The 22,117-nt window shown below is 44.3% G+C and overlaps 3 protein-coding genes across 18 annotated transcripts in view; 2 read left to right on the forward strand and 1 right to left on the reverse strand.

Moving 5' to 3' along the window:
* Positions 1 to 2,564: 2,564 nt before the first annotated feature.
* Positions 2,565 to 18,887, reverse strand: LOC118666062 (membrane magnesium transporter 1-like). 10 transcript variants are annotated; one of them, XR_004970819.1, is made up of 9 exons: positions 18,505 to 18,887; positions 17,811 to 18,014; positions 11,657 to 11,775; positions 7,038 to 7,090; positions 6,886 to 6,938; positions 6,588 to 6,668; positions 6,026 to 6,162; positions 5,393 to 5,520; positions 4,032 to 4,226 (listed from the first exon to the last, which is right to left on the reverse strand). XR_004970819.1 is itself a non-coding variant. In XM_036327719.1 (7 exons), exons 2-7 carry the CDS (start codon positions 17,825 to 17,827, stop codon positions 4,156 to 4,158), a joined length of 366 nt encoding a protein of 121 aa, XP_036183612.1. In that variant the 5' UTR covers positions 17,828 to 18,014; positions 18,505 to 18,880; the 3' UTR covers positions 4,032 to 4,155. The 10 variants fall into 10 exon arrangements, 8 of the variants coding, with proteins under 8 accessions (XP_036183608.1, XP_036183610.1, XP_036183607.1 ...); XM_036327719.1 differs by lacking the exons at positions 5,393 to 5,520; positions 6,026 to 6,162; positions 6,588 to 6,668 and adding an exon at positions 7,211 to 7,263 and having other exon boundaries at positions 18,505 to 18,880; XM_036327720.1 differs by lacking the exons at positions 5,393 to 5,520; positions 6,026 to 6,162; positions 6,588 to 6,668 and having other exon boundaries at positions 18,505 to 18,885.
* GGCT (gamma-glutamylcyclotransferase) lies at positions 5,818 to 13,360 on the forward strand. 2 transcript variants are annotated; one of them, XM_036327710.1, is made up of 4 exons: positions 5,818 to 6,279; positions 10,475 to 10,620; positions 12,023 to 12,158; positions 13,187 to 13,360. In XM_036327710.1, exons 1-4 carry the CDS (start codon positions 5,857 to 5,859, stop codon positions 13,328 to 13,330), a joined length of 849 nt encoding a protein of 282 aa, XP_036183603.1. In that variant the 5' UTR covers positions 5,818 to 5,856; the 3' UTR covers positions 13,331 to 13,360. The 2 variants fall into 2 exon arrangements, with proteins under 2 accessions (XP_036183603.1, XP_036183604.1); XM_036327711.1 differs by lacking the exon at positions 12,023 to 12,158 and having other exon boundaries at positions 13,187 to 13,244.
* NOD1 (nucleotide binding oligomerization domain containing 1) overlaps positions 6,146 to 22,117 on the forward strand; it is a 42,621-nt gene continuing 26,649 nt past the window's right edge. For 4 of the 6 annotated variants that reach the window (XR_004970816.1, XR_004970817.1, XM_036327700.1 and 1 more), the window contains exon 1: positions 18,389 to 18,515. The gene's annotated coding sequence lies outside the window, so the exon portion shown is untranslated. Of the gene's footprint in view, positions 6,280 to 18,388; positions 18,516 to 22,117 lie in introns of those variants that run through there. The other 2 variants (XM_036327704.1, XM_036327703.1) reach the window with 2 other exon arrangements.

Genomic DNA, 22,117 nt, shown 5'->3' on the forward strand with positions numbered 1-22,117 from the left:
ATTCTTTCTACATGAAGCCAAGAACCCACACACTACCCACTGGCCCTAGGCAGACCTGCTCAGGGCCAGGTTCCCGGCCTGGTAACATTTCAATGACTGGATTTGTGATAAAAGATTATAGCACTCACCAGAACAGTACAAAGATTTGGAACTCTTCTCTCTCTAGTGTTTTGTTTTGGCGGTAAAATTATGCTCAGAGACTAATTTTGTCTTTGCCAGCCATTTATTTAACACCGGTTCATTGAGGGAATGTCACAAGCAAATAGCATCCAGGATAATGTCTCTTAAAAAGATAATAAATAACATATGCCAAAGCAATGCTAGATTAATTATACTATTATTCAGGCAAGGGGAGGTGAAAGAAATAATGCCCAAATTTAGCTGAAGTGGACCTGTTCTACAAGTAGGCACTGGGGCGGGCCGCCCTTAACCAACCTGGAGCTGACTTCCAGCTGCCAGCACAAAATGAGAAGTCCATTGCTGCCAGAGCACGTTGCTAAGGAATGTGTTAGTGGGCAGGATGATTCCTCAAAGGGGTGCTGCAAGGTTTATCACCACTGTCTGCGAGGCAACACCTCACCAAGACAGGTGCTAACGCCCCAAGGTCTCCAGAGAGTTAGCTCAGCAAAGTGCGCCTTGCCCAGACTGACTCTTCAATAGTCCTCGCATATTGTCAGTATTTACCATCTAAATACTCTATATAAAACAAAGACTATAGATAAACCCAATATAGCTATAGTTGCTTCTCCACATGTTATTGATAAGCCCCAGCGGGGTCCCTAGCAGATGAGCTGCTGACAGCATATCAACAGAGGAGATGATGACTTCCGGACACAGCCTGCTCCATTCTTGTATTAAAACAGCGTCACTTCTGAAGACAACTTTTGTGTTGTCTTTGTCATAAACAGGTGGATTAAAACAACTTCATTTAAGTCATAAACAAATGGCTCTGAAATCATATTAAACCAATAAATAACATCTAGCTAACACCATTGCTTGTCTTCAATTTTCTGGATAATTTAAGAGTTAATATGAACAATCATCCTTCAAAAACCAAGGCTTTTCCCACATGCTCGGTAACATGCTTCCCAACACCAAAGGCTTGGGAAAGTCAGGACTGAACCGAGCTCAGCAGGTTTCTTCATGACAGGTATTCTCAGATTCCTTCCTGTGGTCATGGACCCTGGGACTCTCCAAGAGGAAGTGAATAACATAGTCTTTCCCAGCTTGGACCACAGAAGCCATTTTTGGATGGAGGACGTGTGAAAAACGGAGTTACAGGGCACTATGGCCTGACTCACTAATCTGCACTTGTGCAGCTGGGCTGTTAGCCCATCGCATGTAGCTGGTTCCCTGGTTATTAAGAAGTGAGTCTTCCCATATTCTAGAGCGCCTTCAATAGTCAACTGCAGACTGAGCTAGCTTGCATCACATTTTTGGGACTACCCTAGGTAGTCATGGACTGTCTCATAGCATTATAAATAAAATTTGACCCTCTGTCTTACGTCTACTGGTTTCACCAACCACTTCCTTTCACAGCAGTCACAGTTCTCAAGATGAGAAGTTCTCACGCTCCATAGAACAAAATTATTTTAAGAAGCCAGTTATGAAAGACCAGATATTGAATGAATCCATTTAAAGGACCAGAATAGGCAAATCAGAGAGGGAGAAAGTAGGTTAGTGGTTGCTTGGGGCTGGGAAGCATCGGGGGAAATGAGAGATGACTGCTAAAGGGTTAGTTTCTTTTGGGTGTTCTCAAATTGACTGTGGTCAGAGCTGCACAACTAGTGACTATATTACAAAACCACTGAACTGTACCTTTTAAGTGGGTGAGTTATAAGGAATGTGAGTTGTAGCTTCATAAAGTTGTTCCGAAAGCTATTAGGAAAGGAAGACAGCCCCAAGAGAAAACAAGAGGCCCTTGGGAACCTAGCCATCCCCAAGGAGACGGTATACAACCTATGTAAGGAGTTGTTCCTCACACGGTTTTGATTTTATCATCACCACTTTTAACCCCCGACTTCACATCTTTAACTCACTTCTAAATTACTCTAGGTTATCAGAAGATTTCCAACTTTGTCCTTAGAGAGCAGAGCTAGTATTCCACAGGTAGACTAGGTTGGCAAAACAAAACAAAACAAACGCCCAATGACAAAATAATCTCCTGCTTTGGGGCTGTGCGTTTCCAGGCAGAACAGAAGCGCTGAGGTTAGTTTCTAGTGGAAAAAAAGCCAAGTGTAAGGGCATCAGGAGACTCTTGCCTAAAGCTCATTTCCTTTTCAAATCTGCATAGTTATTCCCTCTACATCTATACAATTCCACATAAGCAATATTTTCATACCTGAGAATTCAATAAAATGTTCTCTAATAAGGAATGTTAAGCTTTCTGCAGATCAAAGGGCTAGCCAAATTTCCCTAAAACTAAAATTACTGTTCCTAAAAAAGTACTACTCCGTATCATCTTCAGCAACATACAATGAAGATGGAAAACTGTAAGCCTGCTACAAGTCAGAAGCCACAAAACAATTTCTTAAATGATATTAATGAAAAAACAATTAAAGATAGTAGTTCCAAGTATTTAGAACATTTTTGGCCCAATTCCTTTAATGAGTTTATTTTTACTAATTCACTAGTATAGTATGCAATAAAATAACAGAATTTGAATAAATTAAACTGGCTAATGACAAATAATCAGTTTTCCTCAGTGATTCTTCTTCTACATAAGCAGAATAATTAAATCCCAAAGGGTCTTTTGGTGTATCTTCAACATTCTTACACCACATAACCAATTAGGGAAATTTTTTACAGATAAACAAAGAGAATACAAGTAGCTTTACAGCAAGTTGAATCTGTTAAGTATATTTGTTATGACAAAGAATTTCTGATACAAAAATTGCTCACTACACACAGAACTCCAGAGAAGTGATGCCACGAGATAGCTGATGTTAGAAGGTATATGGGAGTCGGGTGGGGTGAGAAGTGAGGGATAAATTAAAATCTGGCAAGTAACTCCTGAAGCAGAGCCCCTTTTTAGAGGGCCTACGAAAAACTGATGTCACCTTTTTAAATCTCTGCAGAGAAGTCCACTTGTTAAGAACTGAAGACCGTTTTATTATCGTTCATGCAGCAAAATGCAGCAGTCACACTGTTTCCAAAAGGGTCCTAAAAACTGTAGTGCAAAGGAAAAGAAATCTGAGAAAACAATTACAAAAACATCAACTTTTCTTTTCTCTCGAAGAAATGTTCAAAACAGTGACTTTTACAAAAGATGCCAATTTGTTTTAAATGAAAAAAAGAAAGAACTCTATGAAAGATCAAAGACTCATTTCACAGATATTTTATACTGCATCAATGATTTAACAGTATAAAAACAGGGGCATAAACTTTTAAAAAATTAGGTCTGAAAGATCAAGATACATATCGGTGGGGGGTGGTGTTTTATATACCCCAAACGCCAATATTCCAGCTCCGTGTCCTGTCCTGTTGTTATGATTTGTAAAAATCTCAACGATGCAGTGATTCAAGTTTTCGTAACTTCAAGGAGGTGTTAGAAGACAATGCATCTTGGTTCGAAGAATTTGCTGTATCCGAAGGCTGGAACAGGACTCTACCACGATGATTGAAGACGTAAAACGATGGGTGATTCCTTAAAGTGTCGAATGTCTTATTTTTTAGTTCTGAAGTAGCATCCATGTCTTTAAACTCCCCTGCAATATGAACTATGCCGTAACAGGTAATTGCAAAAGCCAGAAGTATCTGAAGAACTATATCTATCGGCAGGGAATCGTCTTCCTTTTCTGTCAACCGCATGTAAGAACGATGCTGCGCAGCAGAGAAGGCTGCGTGGGCTAGAGCGAAGAGGCCGACGCCCACCAGTCCCTTCCACAGCGAGGGCACCATGGTTCTGGACCAGCAGCGTAGGACTTGATTTCATTAAATGACACCAGCTTAATGTAAGAGACTAAGCTCTTTGCTCTGCAGTATGTCCGATCGTTTGCTTTAGATATTTCCTCTTGGTGTCATTTTTTTTCCCCCTTCAATCCTGTAGTTCCTGCTTTCGTATGTTGAAGTTAAAGATTTGGGGGAACAATACTCACAGGTGATGCTGGAGACACAACAATGTCACGGCCCACGTTTCATGGCAGTAAGATTCATCTAGGCTAAGATGGGAGAGGCCACATTTTCCCACTGTCCTTGTTTTCCTCCTGATGACCAGCAAGTAATCCCTGGGGAATAATCGTGCACAGGTTAACATTCTGTTCCCTATCACCCTTGCACCAAATGGTTTCATTAACAGCGCTTTGCACATCAACTGGGGCTGTCTGATGACTCTGAAATTCACCTGCAACTAGAAAGGCAGGATAAATATTTATTTTCTCCACTTACAGCTTTTCAGAGGAAAGAGCTGGTGTAATAGTCACCACACGTAACATGGCAAACAGGGGTTTCTAGAAATTATTGGGGTTTTTTTTTTTAGATTTGGCTTACTCTTTCCAGGAAATGACTTTTACACGTTTGACATTTTCAACCAACTGCAGTCATTCTTTTTGACCCTCAAATTGTTCTAACTGGCCCTAACCGGTTTGACTCAGCGGAAAGAGCGTTGGCCTGCGATCTCAAGGGTCCCAGGTTCCACTCCAGTCAAGGGCATGTACCTTGGTTGCGGGCACATCCCCAATAGGGGGTGTGCAGGAGGCAGCTGATCGATGTTTCTCTCCCATTGATGTTTCTAACTCTCTATCCCTCTCCCTTCCTCTCTGTAAAAAATCAATAAAATAAATATTTTTTAAAAATTGTTCTAACTGTGGCCAGTGGGCATTCATTCCGTCAAGCTGGCTCCCGAGTCCTTTTAAAAGAACCTCTTTTTCGCCCTGGCTGGTGTGGCTCAGTGGATAGAGCACCAGGCTGCAGCGTGAAGGGTCCCAGGTTTGATTCTGGTCAAGGGCACATGTCCGGGTTGCGGGCTCGATCCCCAGTAGGGAACCTGCAGGGGGCAGCCATCAATGATTCTCTCTCATCACTGATGTTTCTATCTCTCTCTCCCTCTTCCTTCCTCTCTGAAATCAATAAAGATATATTTAAAATGAAAATAATAAAAGAACCTCTTTCTTCTTGGAATCTTCCCGACTTCCTGTCAGGAGACAGTCCAAGAACTCATTCACTCCCAGATCCTGACCGGGCCCCAGCCCCTTCTCCATGGCGCCCCGGTACCTTTTGGCGGAGAATGGCATTTAGGGGTCCAAATCTGGGTGCCGAAGACTCGCTTCTAGGCCCGGAGGTCATAGAAATCCCTTCACTTCAGAGTTAGCGAGATAGGGTTTTAGTCCATTGTTTCAATACTTTCATATCTTATAGTACCCGGCGGGTTTGTGCACTTAATGGCAATACTTACGCCGACCGGCAGCGTCGGAATTGTAACCGGCACAGCACTTCCGCCAGGGAAGGGAGCCCGGGACGCTCAGGGGGACTCCTCCCGGAGGCAGAGGGTCCCTAGAAGAGGCATCGGGGAGACCATCAGACCTGGGGGTGCGGGAAACGGCGCGGGGTGAACAGACCCGCCCTGACCGACTCATCCAAACCGGGCCGGAGGCGAGCGGCGGGTGAGGAAACTGCCGTACCAGGGCCGCTGTTTCGCCCCAGACCTGCCCGGAACTCCCTGGGGCGCACACACTGCCTCCACCCACACGCGCGCCCCCCGCCCCGGCCCACGCCCGAGAGGGAGAAACCTGGTGCTGACCCGCGCCGCGACCGCCGAACCGAGCCCACGCGACCTGACCTGACTCCGCGTAGCGCCCGACCGCTCGCCAATCAGAGGCGGCCTTGACCACGGAGGCGGGACAAGAGAAGGCGTGTCCAATGAGGAACCAGACCCCGGTCGCCGCCGGACTGAGCATTTCCGAGTCCAAGAGGAAAGTGGATCGCGGGCGGTGGGTCTGGCCAATCAGCAGGGGCGACTGGCATCGTTGGGACCGACAGCCAATCAGAAGAGCGCTCGCTCCCGAATCGCCCGGCCCACACTTCCCACCTTTCTCCCTAACTCCGGGGACGGAGGCCGCTGAGCTGGGGTCGCCCGGGGTTGTGCTGCTGTCGCGTCCTCTCCTCCGACCCCTGCTGCGGACGCGGGGCGCCTGGCGGGTCATGGCGAGCTCGGGCTGCGAGGACCTGCGGGGTCAGGAAGAGGAGAGCTTTCTGTACTTCGCCTATGGCAGCAACCTGCTGACCGAGCGGATCCAACTCCGAAACCCCTCGGCCGCGTTCTGCTGCGTGGCCCGCCTGCAGGTCAGTGCTCCCCGCCCGGCCCCTGCGACGTGGTGACCACCCCACGGACCAGGGGGCCGGGCACACAGCTCTAACCCGTAAGATTACGGCTTATCTTTACGACGTGCCTCCTGGGCAAGCCCTCCTCGCCCTCGCGGCCCCGTGCTGGCCCCCTACTGAGCGCTGCCACCCCAGCAACGGTGCCCCCAGGCCGCCGTGGCTCCCTCCTGTCCTCCTATCCTTCCCACAAGATGCTCGTTCTGCCCAGCTCCGGCCGCCTCTCGCCCACTGACTTAGGGGCATCCTCACAGAACCCACTCCGTTCAGACCTCGGAACAGCTGTCTCTGACCCAGGTCAGGGAATCCGCTGCCTTCTGTTCTGTGGGTATCTTTGCTACCGGACTTGACACCTGGTGTTGTAAAAAATGCGTGTTCCTGTCTTTCGTCATCCCTCACCGCCCCGCGCCCTCCCCCCAAAACCGGAGAGGCCCTGAACGCTGGAACCATGTCTTATTCCTCCTAAGGGCTGTGCTCCGTCAAGTGGCTGGATGAACCAGTGCCCACCTGGGTAAAACTCATGCTCTTCAGCTCAGTCCATTCATTCCTTTTTTCCCAGCACTTACTTACCTGGAGACACAGAGATGATTGCATAGAGCTGGCTGCTTTGAGGACCTTCCAGGCTATGGGAGAAGCACGCGGACAAATTATGTTACGAAACCTTTTGGCGTGTTGAACTCGATCATCAGGGTTCTTAGTTGCATGTTTTCCCAGCACTTAACCTGGAGACACAGAGTTGATTGCGTAGAGCTGGCTGCTTTGAGGACCTTCCAGGCTATGGGAGAAGCACGCGGACAAATTATGTTACGAAACGTTTTGGCGTGTTGAACTCGACAAACACGGCCTCTGCTGTGATCATCCGGGTTCTTAGTTGCATGTTTTCCCAGCACTTAACCTGGAGACACAGAGATGATTGAGTAGCGCTGGCTGCTTTGAGGACCTTCCGGGCTATAGGAGAAGCACACAGACAAATTATGTCACAAAACCATTTTGCTTGTTGAGCTCAACAGGGCCTCTGCCGTCATCATCAGGGTTCTTAGTTGCAAGCAACAGAAAGTGGCTGATTTAGGCAGGAAAAAGAGTGCATTGAAAGGCTGTTGGAGAGCTTACAGAGTGACCAGGAAGTTGGGACCACAAAGCTGACAAAACAGGCAGGCATAAAGGGAGGCATGGCAGTGGTAATACAGCCAGCGTCACAGACAGGAGCAGCCCGGGAGGCCAGGGCTGCACCCCTGCTGAACTGGGTAGACGTGGGCACTGCCTCATGCAGTGCCAGCACCATCTGTGCTGGACCCTGCCTGCCGCTGTCACTACGCCCCTGCAGATCCTGAAACCCAGATGTGGCCGCCACCACCAGAGTGGAGTTTTTGCTGTCCTTGGGCATAATTAAGATTCGGGGAAGGAGGAGGGGGTGCTGTCCAGGTTGGCTAGATCTTGGTCACGTGCCCAAGAAAAGCTGGGAGAACCAACTTCTGGTGTTCAAAGCTTCAAAACTGGGAGTTGAGCTCTGGCACTCTCTACCCGCCCCCCCACATGCATAAGGTAGGGAGTCCCCCAAATGTGGGAAAGAAGTTGAGATACTTTGTAGTTGAGATGATGAGGGGAGCTATCAAGAAAATGATTATCCAGTTACAGGTGTGGTTAGTCTTAAAACGGAGACGAGTTTTACCCTCGTCTCATTTTTGCTGAGAACCTAAAACTGCTCTAAAAAAGTGGCCTTTTTAAAAAATTATTATTAAGGAGACATACAAGGTGCTATAAGAGTGTATGACATGGAGACCTGACCTAACCGGAATGCTCAGTAAAGCTCTTCTTGAAAATGTGATTGCTTAAGCCAAGACCTGAATGATCAGGGGAGGGAAGAAACAAACAAGGAATGGTGTGTGCAAAAGACCTCACTCAGGAGAGAAGCTGGGTCCCCCAGCTGGTGAGGCTGGAGCTGAGTGTGTGAAGGAGATACAGCATGAGGGCTGCAGAGGTAGGGAAGGGCCACGTTGCAGGACCACAGGTCAAAGAAGACTGGTTTTATCTTGAGAGCAGGAGAGGACCCACCGTGGAATTTAAGCAAAGGAACGATCAGATTTACATCTTTAATTTACCTCTTCTGGTTGCTGTGGGAGATGGACTGGAAGGGGTAGGGGTGGCAATAGGGGGTGTGGGGAGCCCAGTTAAAAAGCTCCATACTAAAGATGATGGCACCTTGAGTGGGAGCAGTGGAGGGTAGGTGGGTCTGGGGGATATTTAGGGAGTAACAGTGTCATCATCTGCCCAAGGACAGCAGAAACACCTTGTTTGGGGGATATTTAGGAGGTAACAGTGTCAACAGTGATTGATGATGAAGGCAGAAAGAGATAATAGGGATGACTAAGGTTGTTGGTGCAATAACAGGGTGGGTGATGTTTTTAAAGAGGAGAATCAGGTTTGGGAGGGGAAATCAAGCTCAGTTTGCACGTACTAAATTTGAGATGCTAGTTTTACATCCAAGTGAGCAGAACAATATTAATGAACATTTATTAAGTACACGGAATGTACTAGGCTTGCTTTAAGCACTTTTAAAGCCCAGAGAGAGATTTGGGTTGGATTAAAAGATGATTGGAATATTAGATGATATTTGAAGTTATTGGAGGGTTGAGATTGTTTTGAGCAGACTACTGAATGAACAGAGAAAAGGGCCTAAACTGAACCCTTAGGCACCCCAACGTTTAAAGACCAGGTAGTCGAGGAGGAGTTGGCAAAGGTAATTGAGATCAAGGAACAACCTGAAAGTCAGGAAGGAAGCAGATCAAGACAGGGTTGGTTAACTGTGTCAGAAGCAGCTGAGAACTGGAACAAGATGAAGCATGAAAATTGTTTCTTGCATTTAGCAATAGACAACCAGTTCCTAGTGTGGTGGTAATTTTTATCAGATCTTTTGATGGGACACTTGGTCCTAGAATCTACAGCCGTGGGCAAACTACGGCCCGCGGGCCGGATCCGGCCTGTTTGAAATGAATAAAACTAAAAAAAAAAAAAAGACCGTACCCTTTTATGTAATGATGTTTACTTTGAATTTATATTAGTTCACACAAACACTCCATCCATGCTTTTGTTCCGGCCCTCCAGTCCAGTTTAAGAACCTATTGTGGCCCTCGAGTCAAAAAGTTTGCCCACCCCTGTTCCAGGATACCAGTTGAAGGTACTGGTCACTGAAAAAACCTTTTTCCTAAAATGTCTGAGAAGGTTTTTAAGAAAATAAAGGATAAAATATAAACCTTAGACTTATTATTGAGCCCATCCTTTTTCACTTTATCATTAAGGGAACTAATTTCTGGAAAGATGGAAAGCAATCTTCCTAGATCAAACAGCCAAGTAAGGATTTTTCATCTTCCCCAGGACTGTGCCTTCTCTGTGAGGGAAGAAGCTAAACTGGAAACCTGGCTCCATTACTTATTAGTCATGAGACCTTAGGCAAGTTGCTTAATCTTTGTAAGCCACAGTTTTTCTTGCTGTGAAATGGGTATAATAAGGTTATTAGGCAAGATACAAATGAGAGTTCATATAAAGCTCATAGCACGGTACGTATATAGAGCCCAGTAATTTTCCAGTGTGTTAGTTGCTTTTATGATAATTATAGATATATTAGTACAGTTTATGAATATTAGATTAGTGTTCATATGTATACAAATTACCCTCAAATGCCAGCTCCCTTAGGGCAAACATAGTGATATATACTAGTCAATGCTCCTTACATCCATAAAAGTAGAGATAATATTATAACCCCTATGTAGCTTTCACCCAGTTTCAATAATTATGTACACTGTGATTGCTTCTAAGTTAAAAATCTATCTGTAAGTAGGCTGGGAAGTAATTTTCAAAAATGAAAATAGTTGTTAAGGCATTGGGATTATGGGATTTTTCTTCCCTCTTAAACCTTTTGTTTATGGTAAGATACTGTACCTATTCAGTATACATTTCATTTTTAAAGAAGAATATGAATACATACAGTCCTTGAGATCTGGATTTTTGTTTATCTTTCTATTTTCCACAGCTTCTTACACATAGAAGGAACTCAAAGTTTATATTTTAATTGCATAAAGTTCAAGGTAAATCTTTTTTTTCTTTTTTGAGGAAATTTTGGTTCAAGAGAATATTGATCATGTCACTTTGGTTTTCTTTGTAGGATTTTAAGCTTGACTTTGGCAATTTCCAAGGCAAAACAAGTGAAACTTGGCATGGAGGTATAGCCACCATTTTTCAAAGTCCTGGCGATGAAGTGTGGGGAGTAGTATGGAAAATGAACAAGAGCAATTTAAGTTCTCTGGATAAGTAGGTGGCTTCTAATTATAAATTAAAATAATTACAAATTCTGAAAGTGGATCATATGCAAGGATGTGTATCTTTATGTGTTGGTTTTTCAAAACCATATACTACAGACATATTCTTTACACTTTAGAGTTAATAGAAAAGGTATAATGTGCATTTCCTAAAAAGAAAAGCCTAGAAGGTCACACTTTCTGATTGAGATTTGGGGGTGACATGTGTAAACCCTTCTGTAAAAGATGGAAGTCCTTATTTTCATTCTGTTTGCTTATATAAATCTTCGTAGTTTCATATGGTGAAAATGCATGAAGATTTTTTAAATTGTCACACATATTTATTGATTTCGGAAGTAGTCGTTTTAGAGCCATTTTTTAAAAACTAATTCTTGCCGAAACCGGTTTGGCTCAGTGGATAGAGCGTCGGCCTGCGGACTGAAGGGTCCCAGGTTCGATTCCGGTCAAGGGCATGTACCTGGGTTGCAGGCATATCCCCAGTAGGAGATGTGCAGGAGGCAGTTGATCGATGTTTCTCTCTCATCGATGTTTCTAGCTCTCTATCTCTCTCCCTTCCTCTCTGTAAAAAATCAATAAAATATATTTAAAAACTAATTCTTTACAGCGGCAGTTGAATCAGTAAAAAGAAAGAATAATTTGTGAAAACTTCTAACATACTAGGAATGCTTTAATACATATGTATATACACATATATATATATTTTATTGATTTTTTACAGAGAGGAAGGGAGAGGGATAGAGAGTTAGAAACATTGATGAGAAACATCGATCAGCTGCCTCCTGCACGCCCCCTACTGGGGATGTGCCCGCAACCAAGGTACATGCCCTTGACTGGAATCGAACCTGGGACCCTTGAGTCCGCAGGCCGACGCTCTATCCACTGAGCCAAACCAGTCAGGGCGCTTTAATACTTTTTATAACTAGCATTCCCATGAGTTGTGAGGCAGAGCATTTAGTACAGAGGAAGTTGGCAGAAATGAGTAGATTTGCAAAGAGCAGATTATCTGACCCGCGTTGTGCTTCACTCACCTGTGAACGAGGAAGCCATCAACTGCTCTGCTCCGGCTGGATACCCTCCTGCTGTCAGCACACAGTCCACTTTGTGTAGCCGAGAGACTGATGTCTCGGGGATATACAGAAGAAAATAGCTACATTGAAGCATGTTTTTACATAAAATAAATATAGAGATCTGTTAGAAGTATAACAAATAATAGTAAACCTAGGGTTTTCTAATGAAAATGCCGAGTTTACTTTGGATGTGGTAGTATTATATAATATGTTCTATATCCCAAAATACAGAGGGAGCAAATACATCCATAGATAGTTAAATTCTTAATACAGTAAACTAATTTGGCTAAGTCAAGTATGATTAAAACTTGGCTGTTCTGGTTTCAGGCAAGAAGGGGTTAATAGTGGAACATATGCCCCAATGGAAATTAATGTTTACACTCAAGAAGGAAAAAAAATAACCTGTCGAAGTTACCAGATGAGAAATTATGAGAGCGCTCCCCCTTCACCCCAGTATAAAAAGGTAAGCTACTTACTAAGATTTTGGGTGATGCCCCTTAATTTTCACTGAACTAATCTAAACAATATCTTGTTTTTTAAAAACTTTATGTGTTTTAAATTCTACATGAACAATTCATTTTAATAAAAAAATTTAAATACAAAAATGATAGTTATTTACCTAAAATACAATATTCAGATTTATTTGTAATGATAGAACTATATTCCTAAAACTTTATTTTAAAACGCTGTTAGAAATATATATAATTCATAATTCTAGACACATATTTTCTTCCTATATGTGGGCTTTTGTAATCGATTTTCTCTCCACAAAACATGAACACCAATATGCATTGGGAAAAATATATATTTCCTACTGCTGAAATGTTTTCCATCCCTAGATAGAAAAAAAAAAAAAAAGTCACACTGCCTTTCAGGAAACCACTCCCCACAAGCACAGGAAAAAAAATGTGGGTAGAGACCTCCACATCCCTTTTCAGAAACCCCAAGTTAGGAATTGTTAGCAGGCCCAGTCAGGACACGGCACCCAGAGGGGTGGCCCAGTTCCAGGCCAGCTCTGGAATTTCCCAGTAAGGAACCTAGCAGATTAGCCTGGTGTGGATCTGAAAAGTACCACTGAATACGGTTGCCCTTTACTTCCTCATGTCTAATTCATCGGTAGACTAGACTCTGGGATTCAATGAAAACTGCTCCCTGTAAACTTTAATTTTTTTTAAGAAGAGTTTTTTCTTAAAAGATTATACATAGTCTATAAATAAGTTTTTTGTCTTAATATAAAAGTACTTTGTCATACTACTGAGTAGAGTTGATATTCCATTAGGGCCTAGCAGGTGGCTTTGAAAATTCCCTGCACTTTCATCCTTATTGTGAAAGAAGTGACCATATCTCCATTTTGTTCTAGAATTATTTATTCTAGAGTTACTCTAAAATTATCTGAAAGCTAATATTTCATGCTTTGATACTGCAGATAAAGCTGTGGTATACTAAGTTAAATACTAAAAGAGGTATTTTTATTTATTTTACTATTTCTAGGTCATTTGCATGGGCGCCAAAGAGAATGGTTTGCCCCTGGAGTATCAAAAGAAGTTAAATGCAATAGAGCCAAATGACTACAGAGGAAAGGTCTCGGAAGAAATTGAAGACATTATCAAAAGCAAGGAAACAAACACTCATTAGAACATAAATAGACTATACCTATGGATATTTTCTCTATGTGCTCATTTAATATATTTTTAATATTTGGAACAGGGATCTGGGATGCCTCTACGTTTAATATATTTTCAACAGTGCTCTGAGGGGATATCTCTGAGTGGTTCCTTGTTTTTGGACTATAAAAAGAAACTGGGTTAGGAGTTAGGCAGTTGCAAAGGGGACCATGAGGCACTGGAATGCATGGTAAATGGATGTGGGTCTTTCTGTAAACACTTTTCTGTGAAGTTATTTTCTTGAGTGGATCTGAAGTGTATTCTTGCTCTGTGACAAAGAATAGATTTTCAACTTAATGACGGTGCTGGTGAATCGCTCTGTTCTGGAAATGTTTTTGTTTTATCAGCTTCATAAGAGCAAGCAAGCTGCAAGAACAGTTGATAATAATTTTTTTTTTAAATTTAAAAGCTGCCACACTCTTCCTCAAGGAATACATGCATGTGTGGTTTATCCTACATTCCCCACTAAAGTACTGCATTTCATTTTGTTAGAGATTCCAATCATCACACATAGTAGGTCTGCCCTTGGCCATATGCAGTCTCTGTGGTTAGAGGATTATTGCACAGACTCTGGAACCAGACATCACTCTCCAACTGGGAGACTTTGGGTTATTTGACCCTGTGCCTCGGTTTCCTTGCCTGTAGAGTGGGGACAGCCAAAACACTTATGTCTTAGGATTGTTTTGAGGAATAAATATATGTAATGAGCTTAGAATAGAACCTGGCATATAATAAGTATTAGCATCATTCTGGTTCTTATTGAAGAATTAAGCTTGTACAGGGCCACCCTTGGAATGGGATTTTAAAGTAGAAGAAGCAAGATCAGGAGGAAAAAGTGTTTTCTCGAAGATACAATTAATTCTTGGCTTAGAAAGAAATGGTCACCTTCTTAACATTTATTAACTGAATAAATGGAGAAAAGAAGAGTCATGAATAAAGCAATCCTGGTTATAAAAAGCTATCCTCTGTCTTAGAAATGTAGGGAGCTGGACCTCCAAACAGGTTCCTGGAATGTGAGTGAACTAGCTGCAGGAGCATAAAATAAAGATTCAGTGTGTTCTCCTGGGAAAAATGACCAAAGGACTTTCAGCTACAGCTATGATTCTACAGTGACACTGAGCCATAGCCTGCAGGTGAGACCATGTTTCATAGCTGTTAATACCTCACTAGTTTCAAGTATACCCTCCAATATTCTCGTTTCCTCCAGTTCTCAACTCCTCCAAAGAAGACCAAGTTTGTCACTGACCTGCTAATACAGTTATGGTAATAACAGTGAGCAGAGCTCAGTTTTGCTTAGATACTAAAAATCAAATATTATTCTAATGATCTAGCTCACCTAAAATTATAACTTTTGGAAAAAAAATTAAAACACTAGCAATATATATGGTGACTTTGACTTCTTGGAAGATAGAGTAGACATACTCTTTCCTAATCCTTTAGTTACATACCGCTAAAATCCCTGAACATTCTATATAAAACAAACAGAAGACTGAAAGCTGGAGAGAAGGCAGACTAGCCAGGGACCTCAGGACCCAAGGCATGACATGATACTGAATTCCCTGGGTTTTCTTTTGCTTCACACATCTCACTGAGACTTGTAGCCGAAGAAGCCAGTAACCCCAAAGCACCAATGAGCACAAACAAAAAATGACAACAGTAATAATAAAACCTGCTGTGTCTAGCAAAATGAGTAGGAAACAATCTAGCAAGACAAAACTTTTAGAGAATAAATACTTTACTCCAAGCAAACCCCAGAAAAATTGTGGACCCCCTGACCTCTAGCCAGCAAAGGTCAAGAGGGAACCTAGAATTCTACCCTCACCAGGCTGTATCAAGGTACCCTCACCAGTCCCTGGCCACCACTACCAGGGTGGTGTCAGAAAAGCCACCAGCAGTAATGAGTCCCACCTCCCACCCCTCCTCCCCATAATGACTTCTTCAACATAGTGCTGGAAGTTTTAACCAGTGCAATAAGGCAAGAAAAGAAAATGAAAGGCATACAGGTTGGAAAGCAATAAATGAAACAGTCCCTATTTATAGATGACATGATTGTCTATGTAGGAAATACCTAAGAATCTACCAAAAGTATCTCTTAGAACCAATAAATGAGTTCAGCAAGGTCACACACACCATACAAGGTAAACATACAAACATCAATGGCTATTTCAGTCAATATGTGAATCATTTAACTTCTTTTGATACTTGGTGTCTGGCTTCTTTCACTTAATGTCCTTGAGGTTCACCAACATTTAGCATAAATCACTTCATTCTTTTTTATGGTTGTATTCATTGTATGAGTACACTACAATTTATCCATCCAACTATTGATCACTTATATGTTTGAAGGTGGGAATATAAAATGGTACAGCTACTCTGGAAAATAGTTTGACAGTTTAAGAAACTAAACATGCAACTACCCAGTTGGACTCCTGGGTATTTTCATTCCTAGAGAAATGAAAACTTACGTTCACATAAAAACCTGTACATGAATGTCTATAGCAGCTTTATTCATAATAGCCCAAAACTGGAAATAACCCAGATGTCCTTCAACATGTGAACAGTGAAGCGATCTGTGTGGTAATGCTGTGAAATGCTACTTGTTCATCAATAAAAAGGGAAGGACTATTGATCCATGCAGTGACCTGGATGAATCTCCAGAGAATTACCCTGAGTGAATAAAAAAACAATCCCCAAATGTTACATACTGTATGCTTCCATTTACATAACATTCTTGAAATGACAAGTTATAGAAATGGAGAACAGATTAGTGGTTGAAGAGGGGGTTGTGTGATATAAAAGGAGAATGTGAGGGATCTTTGTAGTGATGCAAATATTCTGTATCCTAACTGTGTCAGTGCCTCACATGCTGGATGTGATATTGCAAGATGTTACCAGTAAGGGTACATGGATCTCTCTGCATTATTTCTGAAAGCTGCATGCCAATTTATAATTATCTCAAAGTTTAACTACAAGAATTAACTACATATGCATTTTTTTAAAAAATGATGGAACCAGCAAAGAACAGGAGATTTAAAAAAGACCAAGAAAACTAGAAATGGAACCAGAAGATTCTTAGAAAGCAAATATATTATTGTTGAAGTTAAATACTCAAATGAACGGTATATTGATTTCCTACTGCTGCTGTAACAAGTTGCCACAAATTTAGTAACTTAAGACAAAACAAATTTATTATCTTCCAGTTCTGGAGGTCAGAAGTCTAAAAGAGTCTCCCTATGGCAGTGATGGCAAACCTTTTGAGCTCGGCGTGTCAGCATTTTGAAAAACCTTAACTCTGTTGCCGTGTCACATATAGAAATTTTTTGATATTTGCAATCATAGTAAACAAAGACTTATATTTTTGATATTTTATATATTTAAATGCCATTTAACAAAGAAAAATCAACCAAAAAAATGAGTTCGCGTGTCACCTCTGACACGTGTGTCATAGGTTCGCCATCACTGCCCTAAGGCTAAAATCAAAGTGCCAGCAGGACAGCGCTCCTTCTGGAGGCTCTGTGGGAGAATGTTTCCTCTACTTTTCCAGCTTCCAGAAGCCACACTCATTCCGTGGCTCATAGCCCCATTCCTCCTTCGTCAAAGCCAGCAACATCAGGCCACATCCTGCTCAGGCTGCCATCTCTGGTTCTTCTGTCTCCCTCTTCCCCTCATAAGAGTTTTGTGATTACATTCGGCCCACATACAAACAATCCATGATCATCTTCCCATCTCAAGGTCAGCCGGTTAGCGCCCTTCCTCATCCCACCTGCTACCTTACTTCTCCGTTGCCACATTCACAGGTTCAAGGTATAGGAGGTGGACCTCATGGAGGAGGTGGAGGGACTACTCTGCCTATCCCAGGCAGGTTAAACAGCAAATTCAAATGGTCACAAAATAATTAATGAAAAACAGAACGGAAGAATTTACTCAGAATGCAATAAAACAGGATATGGGGGGGGGGGGGGATGAGAGTTAAAAAGACCTGGAAAATAAAATGCAGAATCCTAGAGGTTCAAACAAGGGTAAACTGAAGGAATTAGTATCTTTAGCATCTTTTCAGTGCGTAGAAGTTTGCACAATGTATCCTATCAATTTTACTTTTGCCAAGTTTCACTTCTGAGTTATGAACATTCTTTCCCAGAAGGCAGCCTTTGATGGGAATGCCAGTATTCATGAGCATGCGTGGTCCCATAATTGAATGCATTTTTGTGTGAATAAGTGACAATTTTTTACAGCATCCCTATGCCTAATGTAGACTTTCCCCATTTCAAAAGTTTACAATATTTTTATGGGGAAATTTATTATGTTAAGGATTCCTTTACAAGTCATTACAGCATAACGTAGAGAATATAAAATGTACACCACCACGAGCTGATTTAAGGACAGGAAGAAAAGCTTAGATTTTAAAAAGTGTAACTCCAAGTGTGTGCTCTGTCTTTTAAAAGTTTGCTTACTTTGAACTCGGATTCATCAGAGAGCATGTGTCACATTTTAACAAGTTTCGCCGTCTGGAGGCAGCTGGAAGAGGGCGCAGGGGGGTAACCCGTGGAGGAAAGGGCTTGACTGTGGGTGGTGAGCGCACGATGCAGTGTGCAGGTGAACACTTGTAGAGGTGTACACTTGAAAACTGTGTGGTTTTATTCACCAATGTCACCCCACTAAATTCAATTGGGGGGAAAAAAGTTTCACTGTCGTGCCCAGGCGTTGCCTCTAGTTGCAGCTGCTGGGTTGGCACTTTTAGGGTGACGGCCCTGGGCTCTCGGCGGCCTTCGCCCAGCTGGAGCGACAGTCCCCCTGTCCCCCCTAGGCGGGCTCTCGGGCCTGCCCCTCGCCCCTCGCCCCTCGCCCCTCGCCCCAGCGCGGCCAGGCCACCCGGGCTCCGCAGGGGAGCGCCCCAGGGGCTGCCCGAGGCCACCTTCTGCGCCGCGCTCCGCGCCGCCCGCTTTCCTGCGCCCCCGCCCCGCAGCCCCGCTGCCCCGCCGCCCCGCCCCCGCGCGGCCGGCCCCTCCCGCAGCTGCCAGGGGGCGCGGCCGCCGCTGCCTCCCCCACTTCCCGGTCTGGGCGGCGGGCGGCGGCTCCCGCCCTGCTCCCCTCCGCTGCCGGCCTCGCCCGGTCCTCCGCGCCGGCCCGCGCCCCCGCTCTGCAAACCTGGCGGCCACGTAAGTCCCAGCGCGGGGCGGGTGTTCGCGGGCAGACGTCTCCGGGGTCCTGAGCGCGGGGCGGCGGGGTCCCGCGTGCGGGCGGAACGCAGAGCGGCTCCGGGAGAGCTCCCAGGGCACAGGGCGGGGAAACCGGGAGTGAGGAACGCGCGGAGACAGTCCGGAGGCATGAACCGGAGCCTCAGCGGAGTGGTTTGTCCCACGCTGGTCTGGCCGGGGCTGCTCAGCCCTGCCTGCACCTTAGAATCTCCTGGGCGCTTTGAAAATCCAGATGCCAGGGCCGCACCCCAGCCTTGGCGTCGTTGAAACTCCCCGGGTGATTCCAAAATGCAGCCAGGCAGGGCTTCCCTCCGGCTTCCTGCGCAGAAAAGAAGGGGTGTGTTCCAAAGAGCTCCAGCTATTCAGCCTTTGCGCACATTGTGAAAAACAGGAGGAATGCGGTTACGTTGCCCACTTGCTCTGCCTTCTGGGAAATGCCTCAGTTGTTGGCATTTCACATTTAGCTGGGGAAACAGTAAACCCGTGGCCTGACAACTTCTAGGTTTCCTGCTTTAGGGATGAAGCTTGCCACAGGTCCGTCCGGCTAAAAGTACACCTAAGATTTACCATGTCCAGGGAACCATGATCTACCATGGATTTTAGGAGAGCACAGGATGGACCCGCCTCACCCTGGGGTAGGTCCTGGGGGCACATAGCTGTGATCCCACCAAGAAGGGTCTCTGGACAAGAGACAGGCTTCTACCGAACATGCGGGGCAGATAAGAAAGGTGGATTGAAAACAAACAACACCTGAGACCTAGGAGAAGCGTGGACTTCCAAAGGGTCTGTGAAGTAGGTTTTATTTTTGTGGAAAGGAGAAATACGTTTAAGCTTTGGAGCACATCAAATTTGAACCCAGATTCAGAGTCTGCCACATGTGACATGTGACCGTGGGCAAGTTATCTGACTCTCAGAGCCCCTGTTTTCTTACCTGAACAGTGAGGGTTAACATTGTACCTGTCTCGGCGCTTACATAGTTAAATGAGAAAATGTGTATCAAATGTCACATGAGCTGCCTGCAGGGTCTCAGATGTGCTGGCAGCGTCCTTAGACCACATCCAGGCTGTTGGTGTTTTGCTCCTGACTCTGGGCCTAGGAACAATGAATTCTTGGAAGACCAAAAACAGTCAGGAATTTGGGGAGGAGGGGACCCACATCCGACAATTGTCAATGACGGCATTCCAGCTGAGTATTTCACCCTGGTATCCACTCCATCTGCCATTGATGATCACTTGGATAGTAACAGCAGCCCTGTTAAGTCATTAGACATACAGTGACATAATATAGGTGTAAGTGTTTTTACAGTATATGTGCAATCATGATATTTAACTGAAGAATATCAAATTCTTGTCTCTTTTTATCCAAATAAATGAGTTCAATAATTCTTCAAAATCTAAGACATAAGCCTGGGATTAGAGGTTTAAGTTACCAGTTTCCTTATGATTCTTCTTTTTGGGGGGATTTTAGGCAAGATGAAATTAGAAAAACTAAAATTTTTACCTGTACTAACTTTTGTCGTGCAGAAGCTTTAAGTATTTTGCAGGTTTCTGGAAGTCCTGTTTTCCTTTATCTTCTGGGCAAAGTCAGTTGTGTCTCACACCAAGGGCCTCCTTTCATCCACACGCAGAGTCTGAACTGCTTTGGAGGAAAACTCTGGCACATCAAATGCTCACTGAGGGCAAGTGTTTTTCCCAAACCTGACTCTTGTACTGAGGAGTGAGTAGTCACTGGCATTTCCATTAATTGGTGGTTTTTACCCAGTGCTAGGAAGCAAGACTTCCTGGCTTGAATTCTTAGTCTTGTGTTTTATCCAGGACTGCCCCAGACCAGACTGTAGGCCAAGATTACAGAGCAGAGTCAGCCAAGGCAAACTTGCTGTCACCCCCCTCCCTTTTGCCATCCTTCCAGCCTCTGGAGCCAGGGAGCCAGCCGGACGGGGGATGCTGTCACTCTGAGGGTGGCCTGGCCCTCTGATGGGGCAGAGTGCCCTAGCAAGAAATGTGCTTCTTTAGCGTCAGCAAGGCTGTTTTGTGTTACACGTCATTAAAACCAATAGGGTATCTTTAGTAAACTGAGTAGACTGCCACTTTGGAATTTGTTTTCCTAAATAGTAATGTTCCTATCCTGTATAATAAAAGCCTAATATGCTAAGTGTCCAGTCAACTGGTCGGCTGTTCAGCCAATCAAAGCATAATATGCTAATGATGTGCTAAGATGCTCAACCACTCCTCGCTATGACTTGCACTGACCACTAGGGGGAAGACAGTTGACTGGTCAACCAGTTGCTGTGACATGCACTGACCACCAGGGGGCAGACACTCCAACCTGTAGGTTAGCTTGCGGCTAGAGTACAGCCAATCGGACTGAGCTAGATGGGCTGGGCATGCCCTGGAGCCCTCCTGTGATCCCTCCCTGGCTGGCTAACCTCCTGTGTCCCTCCCCGGCCCCAATCGTGCACCGGTGGGGTCCCTTGGCCTGGCCTGTGCCCTCTCGCAATCCAGAACCCCTGGGGGGATGTCAGAGAGCCGATTTCGGCCCCATCGTGCAGGCCAGGCTGAAGGACCCCAGTGGTGCACGAATCTGTGCACTGGGCTTCTAGTAAGTTATAGAAAACTGTAGTTTAAAGAGCTAATAAGTAGGTCAGCATGAAGGCCCACATAATTGCAAAGGGAGCACCCGGATAGCACCAGGTTTTGGTTGGTTCATGTTTTGGTAAAACATGAAGTCGCCACTGTGATACCTTTGTTTCGGGATGCGGATATCCCTGGCCCGTCCATGTGTTCGCACCACCATAGAGGTTGGGGCGGTAAAGATGTAGTGACTGGTAGGTGTTTTCAGAGCCACGTGTAACTGGGTAGGGCAGTCACATATTGCTGAGGGAAATCCTTCCATGGAAGAAGAAGATCTGTGAGCAGATGATGATTTACTTGAGAAAATATTTGGGTTGTTCTAATTCCCAAAAGATAAAAGTCTAGTGACTCAGAACTTCCTGTGATTTGTTTTAGCCCACTTCCCAATTGCTATCTCAGATCCTCAACCCAAACTTTCTAGAAGGAAATGGATAGAAAACTAGGCTTTTATGGGGGGAGAGCTTGACTTCTTACAATCCAGGACAATAGATGGGTCCCCGGATGGAGAGGGCCATTCCTGGACTTTATTGAACAAGGCCAGGGTCTTACATGTCATGTGAACTCAGGCACATTGATGATTTCAAGTGGATGAAAGATCTATAACAAAATACCAGACAGGCAGGCCTTTCGTGGAAGAAACCATGGGTTTTGGTGTCAGAACTGGGACCAAGCCCCTGCTTTAGTCCCTAAATTACGGTGTGACCTCAGCCAACATATTTCACTGTTCCAGCCCCATGTCCTCCTTTGTAAAATAGTTACACTAATTCTTTCCTTAGAGCAGTTTTGAGTATTTAATGAAATAATAGGTGTAAAGTGTTTAGCACACCAACCAGCTTTCAGTAAATGGCCATTATTATGTTAATAATGGTTATGATGACTCCTTGGGTTCAGGGGCTCTCCTTGTCATGTCCTGGTTATGTTGCTTTTAAATAA

This window comes from Myotis myotis, unplaced genomic scaffold (genome assembly GCF_014108235.1).
Source record: "Myotis myotis isolate mMyoMyo1 unplaced genomic scaffold, mMyoMyo1.p scaffold_m19_p_11, whole genome shotgun sequence".
In the NCBI taxonomy this organism is placed as follows: domain Eukaryota; kingdom Metazoa; phylum Chordata; class Mammalia; order Chiroptera; family Vespertilionidae; genus Myotis; species Myotis myotis.

Excerpts from the sequence above, each read along its gene's own strand:
- GGCT (XM_036327710.1), top strand. The coding sequence starts at position 5,857 with ATGAGGAACCAGACCCCGGTCGCCGCCGGACTGAGCATTTCCGAGTCC. Across the intron at positions 10,621-12,022 it reads AATTTAAGTTCTCTGGATAA|GCAAGAAGGGGTTAATAGTG; the intron begins GTAGGTGGCTTC and ends TTCTGGTTTCAG. Across the intron at positions 12,159-13,186 it reads CTTCACCCCAGTATAAAAAG|GTCATTTGCATGGGCGCCAA; the intron begins GTAAGCTACTTA and ends TACTATTTCTAG.
- LOC118666062 (XM_036327712.1), bottom strand. The coding sequence starts at position 5,894 with ATGCTCAGTCCGGCGGCGACCGGGGTCTGGTTCCTCATTGGACACGCC. Across the intron at positions 5,491-5,726 it reads GCGGCGCGGGTCAGCACCAG|GGACCCTCTGCCTCCGGGAG; the intron begins GTTTCTCCCTCT and ends TGCCTCTTCTAG. Across the intron at positions 4,227-5,392 it reads TTCCGACGCTGCCGGTCGGC|GGATTACTTGCTGGTCATCA; the intron begins GTAAGTATTGCC and ends ATTATTCCCCAG.